This window comes from Nyctereutes procyonoides, unplaced genomic scaffold, assembly GCF_905146905.1.
Source record: "Nyctereutes procyonoides isolate TBG_1078 unplaced genomic scaffold, NYPRO_anot_genome, whole genome shotgun sequence".
Classification (NCBI taxonomy): Eukaryota; Metazoa; Chordata; class Mammalia; order Carnivora; family Canidae; genus Nyctereutes; species Nyctereutes procyonoides.
The window spans coordinates 35,971,745-35,998,136 of NW_026575139.1; the positions used below are offsets into that span (position 1 = coordinate 35,971,745).

The window sequence follows — 26,392 nt, forward strand, 5'->3', positions numbered from 1 at the left end:
TGTAGGATTTCATCTAATGCTCTTTACAACCTTTTGAGCCAAGTATTATCATCTCTTCTATATGGGTGAAATGCAAAGAAATGAGAATTTCCCAAGGTCCTGGAGCTAATGAGTGAAAGAGCTATGACATAAACCTAACTATTCCAAGGCCAGTATTCTTCCTACAAAAATAACACAGCTACCTAAGATAGTATATGCTGATAGATACACGACTAAAACTAATCCAATAGGAGATCTGGAGTTTTTTCAAGGTCTTTTTAAAAATGGGAGTGAAAAGGAGGCAAATAGATGGCTACTGTAGAATAGCTGGCCCAGACACTCAAGTCAGAGTACTAAAAACCATAATTAGGCAGAAATATGAAAACAAAATACAGTTAACATTTATAATCTTCTTCTCCTATTAAAAATGATTATCCAAAAAAGTTACTACTTGCTCCCCCAAAATATTTACATTCCAAGCTTACCTCACAACATAATTTACACATACAATGCACTGTGGTTGAGAGTTCTTAGTGTTATATATGACAGTTGCTTGAGTTTCAACCCAGACATAACCACCTCTTTTGGCAAGCATCCTGTACTGTCCTGTGGTGACTTGTCCTTTAGTAAACACTAGGAGTGGAAAGGAGAAAGAGTCACACAGAGAAAATAACTTTGAATTTTCAATCAAATGAATGCATGCTGAATGCTGGCCATTATATTAGAAAAGAAGAGATATGTTTATTTTAAGGGAACCAGCTATAACTGTTTAAAGTGATAGAGAAAAAGCCCCAATATAGCCAAAAATATATGCATTTCATTCTTCTAACCTCCAAAATAAACTCCTTTCCTGCCAATCTTCATTTTAAATAAAATGAAAGCTAGAAATGAGGGACAGCACTAAAATTCCTTTAACACCTTGTATGTTCAAAGTATCAGAAAGACTAGAGAATGAGTAATCTTGATTCTATAGAAAGCATTTGAGCAAGTGGCACTGCTATATTTTCTTAAATTTGTACTGAGGTTTCCAGAGAATTAACAATGTTTCAAATAGCTGTGCAAGCATATTTGAATCTCAACTGATACCATACTAAAAATCTTTTTTTTTTTCATACTAAAAATCTTTTGGCAATTTAGGCAATTTTAATCTATTACTGATTTGGAAGAAAATACTAGATAAATAGTAATGAGGACATTACCATGAGTACTAGGGGCCCTGACTGCTGATTTGGACTCATTCTACATTCAAGGCTAATCGTACTAACTCAGTTGACACTCAAATATACCCAATCACATTGGGAAGTCATGTTAGGTACAGATTAAATGGGCAAGTGAGATTTCAAAGTCTTACTTACTATGGATCTTTAAATAACATTAACAAGTAAAATGGAGAATTTTATCTTATGTCACAGGTACCTGTTACCACTTGCATTGATCACCTTCACATTCACCGAGTCACTGAACAGTTACTTTCTGAGTGCCTTCCATGTGCCAACAACTGGTTTGAATACTTTATTACAAATCCTAAAAATGATGCTATAATATTCTATGACCTTTTTTTAGTCTTTGTATTTAAAATACCAAGTTAGTTTTACATATTATTAAATGATTCTACTTTAGTTTTGGTTACAACAAACACAAAACAAGATTTAATGGTCAAGATTCCTAATGAAGAATACTATTAAGACATTTAGTCTAGGATAGGCGCCTGGGTGGCTCAGTTGGTTAAGCATTTGACTCCTGATCTCAGCTCAGGTCTTGATCTCAGGTTTGGGAGTTAAAGCCCCAAACTTAAAAAAAAAAAAAAATTTAGTCTAGGAAGACTGGTTAATTTTAATCAAAAAGTTAGATATCTGTCTAAACAGTAAAGAGACTGTAAGAATTAAATAATTAGGATATCTGTAGTTCTTCCACTGTACTTACTATCATGATGAGTTTTGGTCAGATGGTCAGAGTCCAAAGCATGATAATATTCATATATTGAGCGGCCCAAAAGTTCTTCTGGCTCATATCCCATCAATTCAGTAATTCTGTTAAGTAAAAAATATAAGAGAAAAAAATAAACTAAATGATGAAGACTTTGCTTCTCCAAAGTAACTGATATGGATTAATCCTACAAACAAGTGGATTTTCAAAAATAAAGAGCATCCTTCTTTGCTTAGAATAAGTTAAATCTCACCTTTGGTAACTCTACAGTTAACTAAATAAAGCACCATGCATTTCTGTAAGTCTTCTGGAGTCATCCTGCTACTTGACCCTTTTATCCCCTTCACCCAAACTTGTTACCTACTTTTTAAAAAGATTTATTTATTTACTTCAGAGAGAGGGTGCCAGGAGGGAGGGGCAAAGGGAGAGGGAGAGGGAGAGACAGTCTCAAGCAGACTCCATGCTAAGCGCAGAGCCCAACGTGGGGCTGGATCCCACAACTCTGAGATCATGACCTGAGCTAAAGCCAAGAGTTAGATACTCAAAGTGACTGTGTCACCCAGGCGCTCCCTATTTTTAATCACATTTATTGTACTTACTTTAACAAGACAAGGGATTCATAACTAGATAGGAAGTACTGCTAAATTAAATGATAAAAGTTATAAAGGTAGTCACTGACATTTAATTTGAAATATAAGATTATATCCATAGTATTAACTTACCATAAAACCAGATTCTTTATTTAACAGTGCCCTAGACAAGGCTTCACTTTAGGGGAATCAATATTATTATAGAATTTTAGTATCACCAACCAAAGACTATCTACATTAAATGGGAACTTAAGAAATACATATTATGTAGGTTTTAGAAGATGCTCTTGTATTTAGTTTTTTTAATTACATAAAAATATAGGAATTCATTTCAGATGAAAAAATGATATCAAACTGAAAATGGACTAGAAAATAATTCAGTTACCCCTTCTGATTTCCAGGCAACTCTTTTAGGACAGATATTAGATCTTACTACTTTCTATAATCACACTCTGAAATGGGACCCATTTCATGTGAAAGAGAATGCTATCTTCTTAGTAACACACTAAACAGAAATATTCTCTTCTTTCTAAGAGCAAAACATGAGTTCAACTTTCAATTTCTCAGTTTTAGACTTCAAAAGACTTCCTGATGTATAAGCAAAAGTTACTTAATGTACTGTGTCCAAAAACACAACTACAAAAAACACAGAGGGAAGATACCTTTCTAAAAAATGTATAAAAGGAATACTGTTTGTGTTGTCACACTTTAAGGCAAGATCTGCCATACAGTTTATTCCAAAATAAAAACAGGTAAATAGAAAGTGGTTTGTAAAAAATCAAATGAAACCAAGCTAAAATCCAAGCTTCTTTACAAATGGATATCCCTAAACACATCTGCACTAGGTGGCAGCATTACAAAAGGAAACCACGGTTTTTAAAAATAGTCCTGTTTCTTTAAATTATACTTTAAAAATAATTTTAATTGGTCTTATATTGGTTACTTAAATGAAATTCCCATGGAATTAATAAAAACTTCCATTATTTAAATCGTTATATGCCTGAGTGTGTCTGGTACTGTTCTAGGTATGAAAATGCCAGGTCAAAACTCAACATGTAGCTAATCTTCTGGAACAGTTACCATACTACTCATGAAATAATGTGGTAAGTGTAGTGACAAGAATCTGTTGTAGGAATCAGAGGAACCACCCTTATCCAGAAGAAATGGTTGGCTGAGGGACAACGTTTTAGGATTTTAGGAGAGTGAAAGGAGACTTAGGGAGTTGAACAGACATGAGAAACAGAGAGAGCAAAACCATTTCAGGAAGAAGGTATACCAGAAGCAAAGCAGAGATGAGCTTAACACCGTATAAATAAGAAGGATTCATGTGGTTAGTGGAGGCAGATGAGGAGAGATGAGTTTAGAGAAGTAACCAGATTAATGAGGGCCTTGTATTATCATGTTAAGAAGCTCTAGTTTAATTAGATGTCAATCAGTACTTCTCAATCTGAGTTGAGGTAAGTCTATCACTAAGGGATACAAGATGTTAAAATATAAACGGCATATTTTCCTAGAAAATCAATTTAACTTTAGAGAATTACATAACTTATATTCTGTACCAAAAAGGGAAGTGATCCAGAAAATCTTATCAAAAAGTGTTTTTAAGGGACTAGGACTAGGATCTAAAGCAACTACATAGCATATTATTCAATCATTTTAAGTGTCCCAAGTGCAAGAACTGTTGCTCTTCATTTCTACTTTGCCATGAACTTGTAGATGCTCAAATAAATGTGTTAAATGACCATACATGGAAATTGGTACAGTAAATATTGTTTGTGAGACAGTTTGAATGCCAGAAGCTTGATAGGTTAGCTTTTCTCAAAATTGGGCAAAAATTTTTCTAGATCTCAGTTCTTAGGGGTTTCAGATGTGAGAAGTTTTTAGAAAGAGCTCCAACCAGAAAACAGCAATCTCCTGGACAAACTCAAAACCTTACTTGGTTGCTCTCTAAGCTGGCAGTCTTTACTCCTCTGTCATGATCATTCTGCCAGTTTTTTGATATAACCAGAGAGAAATGTCACTCCCTCTCAATTCTCATTCTAGCTCTGCTAGAATTTTCTCCCCAGCTTACCTCTATACTTTGCTAGAGTTCAAAAACTAAAAAAAAAAAAACCTCAAAAAAAAAAATTTCTGTTCTTTCATATATTCACATGAATAATGGAAATAAACACCATAAAGTACTTGTTAGTTTTTCTATCTTCATTTTTCTGATAGCTGACACCAGTGGTAAAGCATTCACTATGTGTATGAGGCACTCAACAAATTCCTTTAATCCTGGCAACAGCCTTTTGAAATATTACCCTTACTTAACAGGTAAGGATCATAAAATCTGAAATAGTTAAGGTCAAATACCAAGGCCACACGGTAAGTATCAGAACTGCAAGCCAGGACTGAATCCAGGACTATGGGATTTTATTTTTTTTTTAAGTTTTTATTTATTTATGATAGTCACACACAGAGAGAGGAAGAGGCAGAGACACAGGCAGAGGGAGAAGCAGGCTCCATGCACCGGGAGCCCGATGTGGGATTCGATCCCGGGTCTCCAGGATCGCGCCCTGGGCCAAAGGCAGGCGCCAAACCGCTGCGCCACCCAGGGATCCCAGGACTATGGGATTTTAAAGCCAGAGTTCTGTCACATTTCCTTGTCCAGTGGGGTGGGGGATTCCTATCTACTCTGTATCATGACTAAGTGCTTAAAATCGGTTTTCTCATACAATCTTTAAGTTGACCCTACATAAAGTGTTACCAAAGATGAAACTGGGACCCTTGGGTGGCTCAGTAGTTGAGCAACTGCCTTCAGCTCAGGTCATCATCCCGGGGTCCCGGAATCAAGTCTCACATCAAGCTCCCCATAGGGAGCCTGCTGCTCCCTCTGCCTATGTCTCTGCCTCTCTGTGTCTCTCATGAATTAATTAAATAAATAAATAGATGATAGATAGATAGATAGATAGATAGATAGATAGATAGATAGATAGAAAACAAAAGATGAAGAAACTGATGTGCCAAGATCATTTGGATATAGGCAGCAAAGTCAGGATTTAGTAGTCTGGCTGTGGAATCTATGCCTTCAGTTACTATATTACACAGGCATACATTAAAAAAAAAATGGGACAAGTAAGCAAATAATTACAATAGTAGAAAAAATGTTGACAGATGTACGCACAAGGAATAGTATAGTTTCTTGAAGGATAAAGGGAAGTTCCATAAAGGAATAGATGGCTCTTGAAAGATAAATATGTGTTAGGAATTGAAGAAAACTTCATCGCTGAATGGGAAGATGTGTGTAAAGGAACTAAGACAGCAAGTTAGCATGTGGTGTTCTCCAGCTGTAGGATGTTGGGGACATCAGAGTAATCCCCTCTTCCTGATTAATGTAGAGAAGTGGTCAGGGGCCAGATCATAAATATTTTTGTTGGCCATGCTAAGAAGTTTGGGTTTTATTGTAGAGGTCCATTTTTCTTTCAGCTTTTCAAAAGGTACATCTTTTGATAAAGAAAATCCCTTGCCCTCCTCTAATATTTTTATAAACCCAAGTTTTTTCTGTGTAAAGACAAAGGGAAACAATTGACACATTTTCAACAGTAATATGACATTATCTGATTTTCACATAATGAAGTCCACTTTTGGGGAATGTAAATGAGAGATTAAAAGGGCATAAATCTTTTGGCAGAGAGGCAGCCTAGGAGATTATGGCAAAAATTTGAGCCAAAGGTTGTAATAATGAGCTGAAGAATTCAGTGGCAGGAAGGCAAGGGTAGAAAGGAGGGAATGTACCAAGAGATATATGTAGATAGTAAATCTATAGGATTTAGAGAACGAGTACAGATGATGAAAGTAAAAGAGGGATGCCTGGGTGGCTCAGTGGTTGAGCGTGTGCCTTCAGCTCAGGGCATGATCCCAGGCCCTAGGATGGAGTCCCACATTGGGCTCCCCACAGGGAGCCTGCTTCTCCATCTGTCTCTCTCGATCTGTCTCTTATTAATAAATAGATAAAATCTTTAAAAAAAAAAAGATAGTAAAAGAAAAGTTAAGGATAAATTCCAAATTTTTGCAGGAGTTATGTATCTACAGTGGTATACTACCCATGTCAGCATTATTAAAACAGCGCAATTTTTAAAGTTGTTGTTTTGGGGCAATAGTGGTATAGTTCAATTATAGAAATACTCAGTTTATTAATATAGAAAATTATCCAGATAAAATATCAACTTTGCAGTTAAAAATAAATATGGACATAAATTTGGGAAAAGGCAATAGAAATAAATCATGGGCAATATGTAGGGTAAGGAGATGATCAAACATTTTCCTCTCTAGTCCATAACCAAAAGTATTTTGTTCTTCCCCAAATAATGCATTGTATCTTTGAAATATGTTTCTTTTTAAGTAAGTTAGAACCCCTAAAGGAAAACGACCTCATCATTATGATTTTTGATAGCACCTTGATAGAGTATTCATAGTGCACAGTGTTTGATAAATGCAGCTGAATTAATCTACAAAGTTAATCTAGTTATTACTGACTTCTACAATGTATCACTATTCAACTTCGTGGAAGGAAGCATTCGCAGTCTTTATTATAGTGAATGGTAAAAAAAAAAAAATACGCTAGGGACTAATTAAAATTTTCAAGTTATATTTTACATATATTTACCTTTCATCACAATAAGAAAATTTCATATCCAGACTGTGACGACTGAGAAAAGTCTTGCTATCTAAAGGAATTTCAATATTTGATGGATGAGGAATGGGTTCACAAATCAGCACCAAGCACGTCATGGGTGGTTTCTTATACCCACACTGAGATTGGTTACTATTAGTATCGTAGACATGAATGTGGCCTGTGCAGTGAAGTACCTATGTACAAAGAAAACAAAGCAGTTTTTTAAAAAACATAAAATGCTAGTTTAAAAATGCAGAGATAAACATCTGAAGTGACACAGCAGATAAGCTTTGATAAAATTTATTGTCATTAGTGGATTAACCATATCTTTGAAATCAATAAATGTTTCCTGGGTAACACCACTCATGTAACTCAGGCACCATAAAATACTCTTTAAAAATTTTCTTTCAGACAAATCTGGGCTGGTTTTTCATTCATTTCATCATAGTGGCTGTTTATTATTTTGTTACTTCTTACTTCGATGAATGTTGCAACACTGAGCAAAGAAATGAAATAATAAACAGAAAATTAAATTCTATCAAGACTCAAACACTGAGTGGGTGGCAAAGCCAACTGATTAAGTTAGTTCAGTACAATTTAAGTTCATGCCTCAAAGACAGATTTCTAGTTTGGGATGGTAACTCTGCAAATGCTAATAAATAACTCTAAGTTTTCCCTCACAATTCTAATGCTATTTTATGTATTAGTAGTGTTGGGATATACATCACTACTCACAAGTCATTTTTACTTACTTTCCATGTTGCTGACTTGATATTCATAGTTCTCCCCCGGCTAGTTAGGGTACACTTCATTCTGAGAAAAAAACTTCGCTGTGTATTCTGCTCTTTACCCTTTTTCACAAGGCCTAATGAATGAAAGCATGAAATAAAATTTAAAAACTAAATTTTTAAGTTTGTCACAGAGTAGCACAAAGGTGCTATATTCAATTAATAAGTCTCAGCATGAATAATGATTCACACTCCAACACGTTCAAGGGATCTAACATGATTCAATCACTAACTGGGGTTCACAACTCCCAATGATTCCCTGGTTTCAGACAGCAGTTAATCATTTCACATTCAAGCTTGTGAAGTTGGCAAAATTACAAAGAAACATAAATGTGGTATAAATTTGCCTTGTAATTGTGCTATCAGTTTACAAGCACATCCCAGAAAAGACTGCAGCAAACTCCTCTAAACCTTTGCTAAATGTGTTAGTTCAATTTATAATAAGCATACCCTATATTTATAGAACTTTTAAATCAGCAACTTTCTTTTCAAAGCAAATACCATTTTTATTTATCTGATTTTTCTTTAAATCTTCCTGTAAAGCAGGCATGACATTATTTCTACTTTGTTACTAGAGGAAAAAAACAAAGCAAATAAATGAACATACTGAATGACTTTTCCAAGCAAAACTAGAATGAAATAAATTCAGATCTATTTACTCCCATTCCAAACCTTACAGAACTAAGAAATGGTGAGAAGGAAAAAAAATGAAAAGCACAGAGGTGAGGAAAAGAGAACACATGTTTAGGAAACAGTAGATAGTTCAGGATGCTATAATATGAAGTACATGCAGAAGAGTAATGAGACAGAAAGGGAAGATTAGGGTTGTTAATAATGGAGGACTTCTGATGGCCTAATGAGTTGTCTTAAATATGCGACATGAAACTTCTAAAAAATTCTGAGATGGGAAGCACAATCAGGAATTTAAGGTATATTAATCCAGAAGCAATATATATGATGTATTAGAATCGCAGGATAATGATGGTAATCAGGGGCTGAGCAGTAGCAGAAGTGAAAAGGGTGACAAAAGACATATGAAGAACTAGAATCTATAAAAACTTGAAAACTGATGGAAGTAGTTGGGGAGGAGAGAAATTTAAAAAGAAAAAAGATCTGAAGATTTTAAGGCTAATATACTGAAAGAAAAGTGTCAAGTAGAAAGGAAACAAGATATTAAGTTTAAATTTAGGCTTACTAGCTGGAAATGCTGGACTCTTGAGGAAGAAGAATTCTAGAAGAAGAGTTCTAGTTCCATATCAATGGAACTAGGCAAGGGGGTGGTCTTGATGCCGATACAAATTATTTGGGTTTACTCAAAAATTAAGTTTGCCCTCCCTAGAAGCATTTGAGAATCAATTTTAAGAAGATGCCATGAGAACCATACTGGTCTCAGTGGTGGTACAGAGGTGAGTTGTAGTTGTGGTGCAGCAGAGATTTACTTGTAAATTCTCTGTGGATTTTCAGTCCTTAATAATCTAAGCTTGAATTGTACTGACTTCTGGAAACCCAAAGCTTGTGAATTGAGACATGAAGATTAATTTAAAAACCAAGGTACTAGCATTTTCCTAATGGAAAAAAAATTTTCAAAAGAACTAAATTTTCAGACCTTTAAAAATAAATCATATCTTATAATTTAATGGACTCTAAGTAATTATTTTAGAATTTAAATGAAAAAGTAATAGGACTATGTCATATAAACACACCACAGGTTCTTAGCATATCATTGGAATGTGATACATTGCAGCCGTCCCTCTTTTCTAAAAACAAAAAGTGCAGTTTTTTCCTTCCCAATGCAACATCAAACATTCATTACTTCAGGAATGATTTCCAAAAAGTTCATGTACCATAAAAACCCATCTATTTACAAAAATAAAAATAGAAAAAGTTTGTTTAAAAATATACATCTAGGGCAGCCCTGGTGGCGCAGCGGTTTAGTGCCGCCTGCAGACCAGGTGTGATCCTGGAGACCCAGGATCGAGTCCCACGTCAGGCTCCCCGCAGGGAGCCTGCTTCTCCCTCTGCCTGTGTCTCTGCCTCTCTCTCTCTGCATGTCTCTCATGAACAAATAAATAAAATCTAAATAAATAAATAGATAGATAGATAGATAGATAAAATACTTCTAAACTATATTATGGGGGATCCCTGGGTGGCTCAGCGGTTTGGTGCCTGCCTTTGGCCCAGGGCCTGATCCTGGAGACCCAGGATTGAGTCCCACATTGGGCTCCCTGCATGGAGCCTGCTTCTCCCTCTGCCTGGGTCTTTGCCTCTCTCTGTGTCTCTCATGAATAAATAAAAAAAATTCTTTTAATAAATAAATAAGTAAATAAATAAATAAACAAACAAACTATATTATGTAGAATATATTTGATTTAGAATAATGCATTAACATCATTACCAAATCAAAACAAAACTTCCTAATATCCATCCATTCATAGTCTAGCCCAAGGGAAGCACTAAGCAGCCAGTACAAACTTCAAAGTCTAAACACCAGAAGCCCTATTTTAAACTAACTGACAGCCCACCTAGGTCCCTGTGTGAAGTATATTTACTCTTCCTTTATATAAAATTCTAAAAATTATATATTTGCTTTCCAAGTTCACAGTAAACACAAAGTATGAGATTAAAAAACAGAAGAGGGCTCCTATTGGAAAGGTCAAAAGTGACCACAGAATGTAGTGAGAGCTGGTGAACATGAAATATCTCCAAAGTACTAATGAGTGTGGACTCATTTCCATTTACCTGAGTTTAACCTACACTCTGCCATTTATCTTGGTAAGTTACTTAATAACTTACATAATCTTGGTAAGTTACTTAATAACTCAGTGCCTCAGTTTCCTCAGTAAAATAGAAATAGTAACCTCACAGGGTGTTATGAGGAAAAAGAAGTTAAAGCACATAGCAGCAGGGAACAATGTTCTGGCACAGAATACTATCTAAATAGAGGTTAACTATTATTGTAAATGAGATGAAAAAGAAAACCATAAAAATATCCAAAAAATGTTATGAACTTGAGGTTGTTTAATACAGAAGCAAACAAACATACACTGGAGAGCAGCAAAGAACTATAGAGCAGAATGATAGGTTTTCATTGTGATAACTTTACAAATTATCCTTATATTTTGTTTAAGAAGGCATAGGTGTAAAGAGACTTCTTTAGTTATTAAGTTTTCATAATTCAAGAGGTACTTTCCAAAAATCTTAGAAACTTATTTTTAATAATTCATTCCTAAGAGTTAAGAGGTCTTAGTGGTCTTTTTTGTTGTTGCTAATGTGGGAGAATCCATAATATAATACTTTGTAATTTTACTACATAGTCTCAAATAACCGTGAATATCCTGAGGTCAAATAAGCAGTTATTAAGCTCTTAAAAATCTGGTGAACTTTCTCTTTTCTTTTTCTTGGTCCTTTAGAAAGCTTGAATGCAAACTGGTACCTCAAGTGTAGTAACTATCTAAATTCTTATTTGATTATGCTTTCCCTTGGCCTTAAAGTTGTACGCTATAAATTGACTTCTTTGAAGGTCCCGATTTTATTTACTTTTCCATTTAATGTGGTTTATATCTATATAATTATTCGTGGACTTAGGTGGGCTTTAAAAATTTTTTAAGTCTTTTTATGAAATCTCTAAAAAAATAGAATAATGCAGATTTCACAGAGAACAGAACATTAAACATGAAATGATGTTTTGAGCCTTAGGTTAATACAACAGCAAATTTTAAAATTAGTGTCTTATTCTGTAAAACCACTTGTTACATTAAATCAAACAATAGACTTTTCTTCTTACCATTTCTGTGTGTAAGCATTTCTCTCATTTCCTCATGGTCACATGGATGAGTAAAATCAAACACACTGTGTCCAGTTAGTTCAAACTGTAAACACATTTAAAAAATTAGATCTATATCATAAAATCATAAAAACATACAGAAAGGGTTCTTAATATGTAGGTATTTTACCTGAGTCAATCCCATGTATTTGTTCACATTATCAGAAATGTAAATCATGTCACCATCATCTGTGAGAACCATAACAAAACCATCCAGGGCTTTCAAATAAAAGCAATTCATCTGTGCCTTCATTTCATCTTCAATATCTAAATCACCTAAAAAGGGCACATGAAAAGAAAAATAATTAACGTAAAAGTTATACTTAAATAATATTTAGATATTTTTATAAAGTTTTCCCAACTTTATTTAAAAACTACAATTAGATTTGCCAGCTGTTTTTAATGATTATTTAAGATTAACATAGCAAGCAAACCACTGAAAAGAGAAAGAAGGGTCACGTTATTAAAAGGAAGATAGGTATAGGAAGGTGGGGGGAAGGCCAATATCTTAAAACTTCCTTACTGAAGCTTTAAAAGCAGGCAATTAAAATCACATTAAAAAAGGAGTGAGAGTATGACCACCTTCTAATTACTTCTAATTTCTAATTTTCAGGCCTATTACATCTTTGTAAAACTCACCAGCATCCAGAAGCTTCCTTACACGCAAATAGCTGATGGTAAGCCTCATAACAGAAGCCTTATCAAGATGCGAGCTCACATTATGAGGAAGTGGCAACTGATGAGCAAGCTCATAAAAAACTTCAGACTCTTTACTTCGCCGAGATCTGGCTGCATCTCTAGACTTTTCTTTTCGACGTTCAGAACTTATTCTATTTAACAAAAGAGAAAGAGGAGAGGAGAGAAAAACAGAACACTTATATAAGTTAGTTTGCTGTTGCTTGGATATAATTAATTTTACATTTTTCTGCTTTCCACGGAACAATTAAAAGATGCCATGTAGATTAAATTATATAGAGATTTGTTTAGTACATGAATGTACAAGTAAGAATGTAAAATACAGGTATACAAATTTCTGGATTACTGAAGACATAAGGAATTCTCACAAGAGGTCCAAGATGAAGTTTTACTTTTATTTAAACTTTTTAAAAAGATTTTATTTATTTACTCATGAGAGACACAGAGACAGAGGCGGAGACACAGGCAAAGGGAGAAGTAAGCTCCATGCAGGGAGCCCGAGGTGGGACTCGATCCCAGGTCTCCAGGATCACGCCCTAGGCTGAAGGTGGCGCTAAACCACTGAGCCACCCGGGCTGCCCCAAGATGAAGTTTTATATCTGTCTGAAACAGGGTATTTCCTCCCTGGAATATGCAATTAGGATGTTTTTGTTTTAGCTAAAATCTAAAAGGTAGCCTATGTATGTAAGGCTGCACTCTCACAGCCATTCAGAAGTAGTCTCAACGTAGAGAAATCACCACAAAGTCTAGTGAAACTAAAGTTGTACATATTAACTTGAAAACAAGAGTTGTTAAGCTGACTACAGACTGCAGGTACAGACTGATTTTTGACTTGTTTCTTTTGACTCCAGTATTTTCCCATCCTCTACCCTACTACATGAGCAATATTGACTGCTATAATAAGTTACCATTTTCAGGTTGCTTCTTCCCTTATCAGCCCCTATTCTATTACTGGCACAACAGGTACCAAATAAAGGCAGGAGTATAGGGAAAAAAAAAAGATGTAGCACAACGGTAAGAATTCAAAGAAATAGGTTAACAAAGATTAATAAAGGTGTCAAAACAATGACATATCTTTAGGGAACTCTTCCAAGAATAAAGTCAGAAAGATTTTCCTAAGTCACAGCAAGCAGAGACATATTCCTCTGCTTAATTGTGTGGCAACATCTATGCCTCCTGACCCAGCTGGAGGTAAGCAAAGCTTAAACCTGGTTCTGTCCTTAGTTTCTTCTTTAATAGCTATTGTTTATTAAAACCTATTATGTGGGATCCCTGGGTGGCGCAGCGGTTTAGCGCCTGCCTTTGGCCCAGGGCGCGATCCTGGAGACCCGGGATCGAATCCCACGTCGGGCTCCTGGTGCATGGAGCCTGCTTCTCCCTCTGCCTGAGTCTCTGCCTCTCTCTCTCTCACTGTGTGCCTATCATTAAAAAAAAAAAAAAATTAAAACCTATTATGTGTCAAGCTACCAAATACCAAATGCCTAGTTCTCTCCTAAAGTGTAAATAGGTTAAATATTATTATATTATTCCTTTTTACACATGAGGTTATACATTAGGTTAAAAACAGCCATTATATACCAGATGGAATTTGAACACAGTTGTTTTTTTACTCCCATGTCTTTGTTTGCTCTTCCACCGTGTTTTATCTTAAGGAAGAATGTTATTTCTAGCTCAAATACTCAGCTGCTTTCCTATGACCCTCAACCTAATTGTTAAGTCAATTATTTATTAAATGTTGAAAATAGTCACTACCATTTATTGAGCACTTAGCAAGCAGTATTGCAAGGACTTTGCCAGAATTATTTCACTTAATCCTGTATCCTAAGAATAAGCGTATCTACCTCAAATCTCTCCTCCCTCCAAATTATCTGCAAAACTGCAAAGTTCAATCATAGAAGCAATAGTCTCAAACAAATAAACAAAAAAACAGGCAGGGTTCACAGCACATGCTCCCACTATGCTGTATAACAAGTGAGTAACAACTGTTTTATACACACTGATAAACAATATGATATTTCAAGAGTTGACAAACCTGAGTTAGATGAAAAAGATGATGAAAATCAGAATATCCTCTAATACATAATCTATCTAGACATAAAGCAATCACGAGACCTATAATAAAGATTTAATATAGAAATGTATCTGATGTTCTTTGCATGTAACTATGGGAGTTTTTTTTTTTTTTTACTATGGGAGCTTTTAAAACATTGCTTAGCACTGAGTGTTATGCTATATGTTGGCAAATTGAACTCCAATAAAAAAATATACAAAAAAATTGCTTAGCTTAAAGCTATAACTTCCAAAGTGCAAATGAATTTCAGCATCTGAACTGCCCAGCTTCTTGTCTACTCAGAGGAAAGCTCTTTTTAAGAGGTCATTCCCCACAGAATTACAGTATTGAACAAGAAATTTCTGGTAGACCACGGCATCTAGGTCCCACAGAGATGAAGTCTGTACTATTTATTTACTTACTACTTAGATTGCACAATAAAAGTTTTGTAGACCAGAAGAAAGCAGGCAGATTTTACACATGTAAATAAGGTCACTGTATTTCTCTAAAGTATCAGTTCCATCTTTGTTTTTATTAAGTACAGATCAAGTAAAGTTCTGCACTGACATATACGCAGAAAGTGTTATTTCACATCTGCTAATCATAGTAGAAATCAGGTAAGAGTACAGTAAAAATTCTGTCTTTTGAACAGTTTGCTTACCCATTTCTATGTTCTAGGACTAATGAGTAAAGTAGCAAAATAGCTTTGTGACACTGTAGTGTCACACTTATTTTATTATTACTTAACATACAGTACTAGACAAGAAGCTAACAATTATATCTTGAAATCATTTTGTATAGGAAATATATCTAGGAAAAAAATTTATAGCCACTGTCACAAAGCTTCCTTGTATACAAAGTTGAACAGCAGTAGCCATTTTACAGAGAATGTTTAGTATTCTTCCGATTAACAAGAACACAAAATTGCAGATATTTTAATTCATCTGCGTTGTCTAATTACACAAGAAAAACCTGTTAGCATTCCTGACTGTAAATATATGTGACTTTAAGAACTGAAGTTAGGAGCATCTGGGTGGCTCAGTCAGTTAGATGTCTAACACTTGATTTCAGCTCAGGTCATGATCTTGGGGCCGTGGCATTGAATACCGTGCTCAGTGCAGAGTCCACTTGTCCCTCTCCCTCTGCAACTCCCCTGCTAGCACACACTCTCTCATAAATAAATAAATAAATAAATAAATAAATAAATAAATAAATGAATGAATGAATAAAATCTTACCCCCCCCCAAAGAACTGAAGTTAGAGTCAATCAAAGTGTTAACAATTGATCCATCCTATTTCTAATAAAGTTAATGTATACATTTTAAAGAAATTTCTCAACTATTATTTACTGCTTTAAAAACTTTCTGGCCTTAAAGTTACAAGCTGTTTTCCTCTTCTTATGCCGGTATTTCTACAGGACAGGCATTCTGAAGTTAAATTCCATGATCTAAAGGATGTGGCATTTAAATTTACCTTTCCAAAAAGGTCTGTACCCATTTTTATCTCTGGTAATTGATGAATGTGTCTATTTGCCCATGCACTCTGCAGTAGTATATATCACAGATCTTCTTTATCTTTTCAATTTTTGACAAGCTGGTAGATGAAAATTGTATATCTCACACTTTTTTTTTAATTTTTTTTTTAATTTTTATTTATTTATGATAGTCACACAGAATGAGAGAGAGAGAGAGGCAGAGACATAGGCAGAGGGAGAAGCAGGCTCCATGCACTGGGAGCCCGACGTGGGATTCGATCCTGGGTCTCCAGGATCGCGCCCTGGGCCAAAGACAGGCACTAAACCACTGCGCCACCCAGGGATCCCTATATCTCACACTTTTAACTGCCCTGCACTCCTTAAAATTTCAGGCCAAAGGAAATTTCCATGTTCTTCAGTTGGCATTTTGGCCTGCAGCTTTAAATCCAAACCCCAAGGTGCTTGCTATACACACAGTGGTATTTTAAACATTTCTCATTAATTAACTTACTTTTTATCATCATCACTGTGTTACAGATAAGGAACCCGGTTAAATAACTTACCCAAGTTTACAGAGTTAAATAAATGGTAGAGCCTGTATTCAAACTCAAGCAATTTAGCTCTAGAAATCATGCTGTTAACAGTACTCTGCTGCCTCTCAGAAACTCATTGTAATTACTAAGTATACATATATATCCAGGCATTATAAAGTTCATAATTTGTCTATTTCATATCTCTAAAGACATAAAGGAGGGGTACAGACTTTGGCTTTGGAATTCAAGACTTGACTCTAAGCCATTCAGAGGAATTCATGGCCAGGCTCATTCCTGGAGTCTAATTCAAAAGCACCTACAGCGGTGATGCTCTGAACTCCACTAACAGCTTTACAAAGCAATACAACGTTTAATGGATACTGCCAACCACTAAGGAAAGAGAATCATTGGGTAGTAATTCAATCTACCTCATACATTCCCACCAGTCTTTAATTTCTACAGAGGAGCTATTCAAACATCCCCTAGCTCACTATTGTTGGTGTTTTATTTGCTCAACATCTGAATCCCCTAAAACCAATCTGCATACTCACTTCAGACCTGGCTAGGCATAAGCCAATTGCCAAGATACCTAATCACACAAAGTATAAGAGAAAAGATGAAGAGAACTTTCCTCTTCTAACATTTATTGAGCACTTAGTATGTGTCAGGCTCTGTGTTAAATACTTTCACGTATTAGCTCACTTAATTATAACTCTATATAGAGAATGAAAACATAAGATGGGAAGTCGCCTTCCTAAACCTCAGAATAACCAACTTCCTTAATTCAAGAAATATCCATTAAATAAATATTTAATTTTAAAAACTGCCAGTTACAAGAACATAGTGATACACAGAACAGTCCTCATGGATTAGACAGCCTCCCACCTAGTCTTTTGTAGAAATAGTTTCCTAATGCCCTATTTTGAAATGCTGTTCTAAGCGCATCATAATTACTTAAGGACATTCAACATTTCAAACTTCTGGGCTGTCTTTGTAAATTCTGATTCAGTAGATTCAGCCCAGCCCAAAATTCTGGGTTTTTAAAAACTCCCAAGATGCACATGATATACAGTGAGATTTGGGAACCACTGATTCAACTACTTCACTATTACTCTGCTTTAATTTTGCCCTCAAATTACTACCACAATCATCATTCCAAAATAAGAAATTGGATATTATGCCCTGCTTAAAATCCCATCAAATGTACACAGGACTAAATCTATTTTCTAAGGAAACCCTCTCTTAGAGCTAGTTCCCTATCCATCTCTTCATCTTCATTATTTTCTACATTCTTTGGCCACGTTGTGGTTACTCACAAGCATAATATTTCATTCTTTCTGGCTCAGTCTCTCTCTGCCCCAGGTATCCTTTTCAAAAAGTGGCTTGCTAAATGTACATAAAAAACTTTCAAGATTCAACTCCAGCATTACTTTGTTTCTGTTCTGTCTTCCACAACTGCTACTCTCCCCTAGATCTCACCATTCTTATTATTCTGCTACATACAGACGACCTTGGAACAACACAGATTTGAAATGTGTAGGTCCACTTTTACATAGAATTTTTTTATAAATACAATACAGTACTGTAAATGTTATTTAGATTTTCTTAAATTTTCTTTTCTCTAAGTTTAAGAATACAGTAAAACATACATAATATATGTGTTAATAGTAATTGGTAAGGCTTCCAGTCAACAGCAGGCTATTAAGTTTTTTGAGGAAGACACTTTATAGTTACATTTTGCGGGAGTCAAAAGTTATATGTGGATTTTCAGCTGTGCAGGGAGTCAGCATCCCTAACTACCTGCATTGTTCAAGGGTCGACCATATTTCTCTTTCTCTATAATCCTTACAGCTTCTTGGAGGCAGGAAACCTCCTCATTCATCTTAATATTTTTGTTTAAATTTAAAAAAAAGATTTTTTATTCATTTGAGAGAAAGAGAGCAAGCCACCACGAGTGGAGGAGAAAGGCAGAGGGAGAGGGAGAAGCAGGCTCAATCCTAGGTTCCTATGATTACAACCTGAGCCCAAGGCAGACGCTTAATCAACTGAGCGATCCAGGCACCCTTCATCTTTATATTCTTTTTGTTTTTTAAAGATTTCTTTCATTCATTCATTCATTCATTCATTCATTCATTCATGACACAGAGAGAGGCAGAGACCGAGGGACAAGCAGGCTACATGCAGGGAGCCCAATGTGGGACTCAATCCCAGGACCACGGGATCAGGACCTGAGCTGAAGGCAGATGCTCAACCGTTGAGCCACCCAGGTGTCCCTCATCTTTGTATTCTTAATAGAGATGTGCGTAAGTTCTACTTGGCTTTAGTATTTGGCCCTAATCTTCTATTTGACTTTGACTTAAGTCCATCGAAGGTTGACTGCCCCCTTCGATATTCTTTTTAGGATCCCTGAATTTGTGCTACTTCAATGCTCCTGTGATACTACATATTGCGATCATAACTGAACAGCATAATAATATGTACTATGAATAAGGCATACTATTTGGATTTACTGTGATTATCCGGATATGCATTTTCAAATGCAAGTAAGTATTTCATAAGCATCTAGTAAGCATACTAGACCTAAGTTAGAAAAAAGCTATTGATTTAAAAAAAAAAAAAACCACCAAGTAGTACAACAGTGAATAGCATCAATACAATCATCGTGGAGAGCAGGTGATATTGCCAGAAGAGAGATCTGGAGGCATAGGGAGAAAAGCAAAGAAACTAGAACACCAATGTATTGAAAAGAAGTGAAAGGTTTAAAATTATTTTCCCTTATCACGCTGATCTATACTCTAATGTCTTCTACTATTTTGTCCTAAGCTAATGTGGTCAGGAAAATGCATGAGTTGTAGGTAATGCTGTTAACCAATTAAGTCAACACCTTTACAATTATGTCTTTCTAGCCCAGCTGGAAAGAGAAGACTTGACTCTGTTTTCTACAATCTTTTTCAAAAAAGTGTTGTAATTTTCATCCTAAGACATGAAAGCCTTTATTAGGTTGATTTCTAATCCTATCGACTTATTTCAAGGGGAGGTTACCCTTACACAAATATATTTATTATTTAGAGTATTCTTATGATTAATAGGATTTATTTTCTACCTGGTAATTGCTGCAAAACCAGAAGAGATCAAACAGATAATGTTTAATAAAAATTATATCCCAAATTAATGGAAAAAACAGCAAAAATTTGACATTTCAAATTAAATGTAAATTACATTTTCAGGATAGCTCTTCTTTTTTTTTTAATTTTTATTTATTTATGATAGTCACACACAGAGAGAGAAAGAGGCAGAGACACAGGCAGAGGGAGAAGCAGGCTCCATGCACCGGGAGCCCGACGTGGGATTCGACCCCGGGCCTCCAGGATCGCGCCCCGGGCCAAAGGCAGGCGCCAAACCGCTGCGCCACCCAGGGATCCCGCTAGTTATTCTTTATAATTATTTTATCCAGGAAAATGTCTTCTGAGTTCTAATCAATAAACTTAAAAAGTGAACCTTTAGGATATTCATATTAGAGGATGTCATTTATTTATTCAATAAGCATTTCTTAGTGATCTCCAATGAGCCAGACACTGTTCTTAGCATAGGGTAATAAACAAAACAGACCATGTTATTATTCCCATGGAGCTTACATTCTAGGACAAATATATCTTTATGTTTCTTGTCTTTATTCAATAGTAGTTACTAGAATCAATCCCTGACAACATATGCCCTAGGAATAATCTTTCCATAAAATCAAATAACAAAACTAAGAGACAAGGCAAAGTCTAAGAAAATTAATCTATGCTTACAGAAGATGTTACAATATAGTATTATGTGATAAGAGGTTATACAACTAAATTTCAGTATGAATTCATTTCTGTAATACATGTGTACATATGTAAATAAATGTGTGTATGTACACATATACATATATATGAACATATAACTTATAAACGCATATATAAAATCAGAAATATACAAAAGTATACAGTTAGCAGAGTTTACAAATATTAATAGCAGTTTCAAGATAGCAGGACCACAGAATATTTTATACTGTAAGAAAAATTCAGTGAACTGACAGTATTATATACTTTTTTATTTTTGAAAGCAACTTCAATTTCTTGGTTTAGTTGTTTACTATCTTACTAGCTTGGCAATATCCTGTAAATATCCACAATCGGAGAAAAGATGTATTATTCTCCTCCCAATAACCTCCTGAAATGCTTCAATACTCAATTTTCTAAGGCTGCAGTAAAATATACAGGGAAGAAAAGAATCACTGTTTTAAATTCAGGGTACATTCTGAAAATAAGATCTGTATCATATCTGAGGTAGTATTAATGTGAAAATGTTCTATTTATACTCTAAGTAAACTTATTAGCTAACAGATTTACATTTGTTGACAATATTGTGTATTAAAGTTTTATCTGTAAAAAGAATATGCTTTTGTTTTTAGATTACTCCTAGTGATTTAAATCAACTCTCTCCTGGTTCAGAATTGGTATTGATCCTCTCAAAAAAATCTTTGATCCTCTAATGCATATAAAGTACTAGGTAAATAAAACCAAAAATGCGTACGTGAGGCTATTAGCCTAAGGTGGAGGTTCTCTGCAAAAACAGATTACTGGATCTTACCCAGAGTTTCTGACTCAGAAGGACTGGATGGGGCCTGAGAATCTCTATGTCTACCAAGTTAGGTAAGTACCAATGATCTTGGGCTGGAGAACACTGAGCCCCTCTACTGTAAGAAAATACTTCATGTGTCTTTCAAAAAAACCCAGAAAAAAAAAAAAAAAAGAAAAAACCCAGAAAAGTAAAGGATTGTTCAACACCCAAAAAGAGTTAAAAAACTTTCTTTTAAAAAATCTGCCCAAGTGCCTTATATATATGGGAAACTTATCCAACCTCTTAGACATTAACATTGCCACATACTTAGGAACTCAAAAACTACAAAATACACTAAGGAGTTTGACTGGATTAGTCACTGGTTGACCTACGGTATACATCACAATCACCAATGAAACTTTTTTCCCAGATATTTGTGCCTAAATCCCAACCCTGGAAATTCAAACTGTGGACTTGACATGTCTCTTTAAAAAACAATTTCCCAGATGATTCTGATCAGCATTCTTAGCAATTCAAGGTTTGTGTTTCACCTATGATTACTAGTAAAGTTTACAAATTCCTGAGTCTCATTCCAAAATTACCAAGTCAGAATCTCTGAGGGTGGATACATGGAAATCCTTATATTAACTAAATACCCAGGTGATTCTTAAGCCACAGAAGTTTGAGAACCATTAGCAGATCTTACAGCAGAGATTTAACATGTTAGCCAGCAAATTCTGAAAAAGAAAAATTTATTTTAGCAACTACATACACATACTATGACAAGTATGTTTGTCAGAATACTTCACTGAATGGGATGGGTGATACTATATAGAACGAATGCTGGGAATAAGAAGCTAGAGGTACAACTCAATGATTAGCAAGTAATAAAGTTTGTGCTTAGTAAAATAGAAGAGGATAATTGGGCTTCAAAGATGACCAAATGAAAAATGTAGTAACTGTATTTTTTTTTTCAAATCTTTGAAACGATTTTAAAAAATCAACCTTAGGGCAGCCCTGGTGGCGCAGCGGTTTGGCGCAGCCTGCAGCCTGGGCTGTGATCCTGGAGACCCAGGATCGAGTCCCACATCGGGCTCCCTGCATGGAGCCTGCTTCTCCCTCTGTCTGTGTCTCTGCCTCTCTCTCTGTGTCTATGAATAAATAAATAAAATCTATAAAAAAAAATCAACCTTAAATCTCTTTATGAATGCCACAAACATAAAAGGGGTTGAGAATCAATGTCTACAAATAACAGCTGTGTTAATGGCTTTCCCCATATTACCTGTCTTAGTCTTCTCCCTTTGCCCTCTCAGTCTGTAAATGCTTTTCCTTATATGCTTTTTGGTAGTAGAACTGAAACAGGAACTTAAAGAAGGTCAGCGACACTACACGTGTGGATGTGTGTATTCCGAAGAACGTGTCCTTAATTATTTGCTTATATATATAACAGAACATATATAAGTATTTATAGAATAGAAAAAAATTGACATGTATGAGAATAAAGGTATATACACAGAAATCACATGCTGAGTTTTCCCATTTAGCTCTAAATCTAAACTCTGACAATAATGAAGATTCTGGAAACAATGACAAAGGAGAAGCTCTCCTAAGCAAATGTCTTGATCCTTCACCTACACTAATCCAGCCTATTCAATGTTAATCCAATAAATTTTCCCAACTAACCCTCTGATCCTGTTTCCTTATCTATAAAAAGGAAGTAACAGGATTGATAGGTCTCAGATTCCATCTGACACTGAAGCCCCCATATTTAATATAGTCCATGCCTTTTCACAAATCAGGTGCTCAATAATTTTTAAATCAAAAGATTACAGAAATTTGTGGATGTTGAAATAACTACCTTCACATATTTGAAAAGGATGTCATATGGAAGGCAAATTGGATGATTTATTCAACTGCAGAGAGTAATACATGGGAGTTAAAAGATGGCAAAGGTTTTGCTCAGTACAGTTAAAGCAGTGTTGAAGGTGAACTTTAAAAATTAATTTTTAAACCTCATTCTGGTGGCAATATAAGAAAAAGAAAAAAAAAGCATATTCCGGATCATCTAAATGATCTCTATATAGGTCTTGCTACAAGCCTTCTGTGTTTGAGGTTGCATTTATTTATGATCAAATTGGTACCAAATGATCAATAAAGGAAGTTACATTTTTTAATGTGCACAGTCAGAATGTTAGTGGGCATATCTCAGAGGTTCACAGGGATAACTTTGCTCTAAAAGATATCTAAACATTAGTGAGTGTTAAGAAATACAGGAACAAAGAACTTTCTAACATTTAAAGTTGCCAAAAATGAATAGACTATTTTGTGAGAGTACTTTTGTGTGTCTAAGAAAATTCTCAAAGCAGACTGGCTAAATTAGCAAACAAAATATAGAGGATGCTACTGTGATGATAGATATTAATAAAAAAACTTAAATCTTAAAGTCTGTATTTTTCAAGAATCTCAAACTTGAAATTATACTGGAAAATAAAAGATGGAATACATAATTAATGTATTAAAACCAAAAACGAAATACTCAAATGTGGCCTGAGCCATCACAATTCAGTGATATGCTTCACCAATTAGATGCACAAACATCTGCTGAATAAATGGATAGACAATAATCTGTTATAGGCCATAGTGGTTAGGTGCTATAGGAATGGTCTTGGGTTGAAACAAGTTTTTGAATCACTGAAATAAATCATGTTCATGTAACCCAAGAAAAACGCTCCTTCCTCCATTCACAGCAAAGGCTTTGATTACTGGTTTGACATACAACCCATTTAAACATTTTAGCTATGTTATAGCAAAGGCAAGCAAATTCTAACTCTCCTCTACAAACAGGTTACAAGACATTTAATGAATTCCTAACACCAAAAGAGCATGAATAAGTAGGCTTTCTTAATTTGCCATCCTCTAACAGCCAAATAAACAGACTTCAGAATTTTTCTCCTTTATCATTATCACTATGGAAAATGATATTTTAAAACACCATGTCTATTAAAAAAAAAAAACAAACCCTAAACTAAGTATCTTCATTTAATCTGCAAAAGCCAGACATTCATGGGAAAAAAACAATGTAGAGGAAAAGCAGCTCTAATACTTTACCACTATTATATAGGTTCACTGATGGTGTGGCCCAAGTAACATCATCCTTTGTTAAGACTGTCCCAAAGAAGGCTACAGTGGTTCTCAATAATGAGACTGCAAGAGAACTCTTAAAAAAAACTTAATAATTGGGCAGCCTGGGTGGCTCAGTGGTTTAGCACTGCCTTCAGCCCAGAACATGATCCTGGAGACCCAGGATCGAGTCCCACGTCAGGTTCCCTGCGTGGAGCCTGCTTCTCCCTCTGCTTGTGTCTCTGCCTCTCTCTCTTCTCTCTGTATATTCTCATGAATAAATAAATAAAATCTTTAAAAAAAACTTAATAATTATTATAACATGAATCTAATGATAGTTTCTAGTTTATTAAGTCCTTATTTTGTGCCAAGACCTCTTCTGAGTGCTTCACAGGGATTAATCTCTCTTTATCCTAACAACAGTATTAAGAATAAGGTAAATTGGGCAGCCCAGGTGGCTCAGCGGTTTAGCACCATCTTCAGCCGAGGGTGTGGTCCTGGAGACCCGGGATCGGGTCCCACGTCAGGCTCCTCTGCCTGTGTCTGTGCACCCCCCCCATCTCTCTCATGAATAAATTTTAAAAAAATTAAGAATAAGGTAAATATTCCTATCATCCTAACTTATAGAGCAAGTGAGACCAAGAGAGATAAAACAACTTGTGCGAGATCACATAGCTAGTAAGTGGCAAAGCAAGCAGCCAACCTCTAGAGCCTAAATTCTCAGCCATTAGTCATTATTATCTCTTCCTTTCTTAAGGAAATGCAATGAAAACCCTAAACCACAGTAGAAGGGACTCTAAGCTTTCCAAAAGGCAAAGTTTGGATAGCTGCATAACAGTTATGATTGGCATATAAAAAAAAACCACTGTAGAATATGAATTTAGAGAATTTTCAACAAAAACCTATAACTCATTCATTACAATATGAGCAATGATCAAGAACCTTAGATAAGGAGATAATTAATAATCTACATCAATACAAATACTTTACAGTAAGACATTTACTCATGTAATCAGGGAACCCCATTGACACAGTTAAAAATGAATAGTCCAAGCAGGGCAAATTGGCATTCATCCAGGAGACTGTTATATGGATACTAGAAAGGAGAGGGGGTTTCTTTTCATTTTTTAATACAAACTGTATGAACGCAGGCATGGGAATGCTAGATGCCATCTTTCATTTCATACAGATAGCCTGTCAGTGGCAGAATGAGGCTAACATGCAAAGAGAACAAAGGCATATAAACCAAGTAAGATTCAAGAGAAAGTCAGGAATTACACCATGAGGACACCACTTGAGACTCTGGATTTAACTGTTCTTTCAACCAAAACTATATTGTGGAAGCCAGTAAACTGCCTTTCTCCCTTAACTAACTTGAGTTGTGTTTCATCGCTGCAATAAAAAGAATCCCAATACACCTACAAACTCCAAATATTTCATATTAAAAACAAACTTTAAGGATGATGAAGTACAATAAAGTGGCACTCTCCAACACTGCTGGAGAGTATAAACTGGTCCAAACTTTCTGGAAGTTTACAACAGACTTAAACATTTGCTAAAGATGAAACCAGGTAAAGGTACCTCCCATACTCTCACCTAGCTAATTTTCGGCAGCCATACACATATTCCTATTTTAGTAAACTTTTTTTTCTCAGTGCTCTAAATATATAGAATTGTTGGGCACTAACTTTTAATATACCTTAAAATAAGGTACTAGTTACTTACAAGGCCAAGTACATGTGACATAGCTGTATTTATTATTAACAAAATAAAAAAATATTTTTCTAGCCTGGTTCTAATAGATACTATATTTTTGAAATGACAAAAATAAAATTCAAGATTCAAGAAAGTTCTAAAGTAGCATAAGACACTTCCAAGCATAAGAAAAATTCCTATTAAAAACAGGATATAGGGATGCCTGGGTGGTTCAGTGGTTGGGCACCTGCCTTGGGCTCAGGTCCTGATCCTGGGTCCAGGGATTGAGTCCCACATCTGGCTCCCTGCAGAGAGCCTGTTTCTCTCTCTGCTTATGTCTCTGCCTCTCTCTGTGTGTCTCTGATGAATAAAATCTCAAAAAAATAAATAAATAAAAACAGGGTATAGAAGATAGGACAATTTTGACTTCCAAAATACCTAAAAACCTTAAAATCTTTCCCTGCTTCTTTCTCT

At 35.3% G+C, this 26,392-nt stretch overlaps 1 protein-coding gene across 1 annotated transcript in view; it reads right to left on the bottom strand.

The window, feature by feature from the left end:
• The window catches only part of HIF1A (hypoxia inducible factor 1 subunit alpha), a 42,782-nt gene that overhangs the window by 9,675 nt on the left and 6,715 nt on the right, over window positions 1-26,392 (bottom strand). The window contains exons 2-8 of the mRNA XM_055304246.1: window positions 12,400-12,590; window positions 11,891-12,036; window positions 11,722-11,806; window positions 7,902-8,014; window positions 7,141-7,343; window positions 1,903-2,009; window positions 465-612 (exon numbers count right to left, since the gene is read on the bottom strand). Of these exons, the coding sequence (XP_055160221.1) occupies window positions 465-612; window positions 1,903-2,009; window positions 7,141-7,343; window positions 7,902-8,014; window positions 11,722-11,806; window positions 11,891-12,036; window positions 12,400-12,590 (993 nt within the window). The remainder of the gene's footprint in view (window positions 1-464; window positions 613-1,902; window positions 2,010-7,140; window positions 7,344-7,901; window positions 8,015-11,721; window positions 11,807-11,890; window positions 12,037-12,399; window positions 12,591-26,392) is intronic.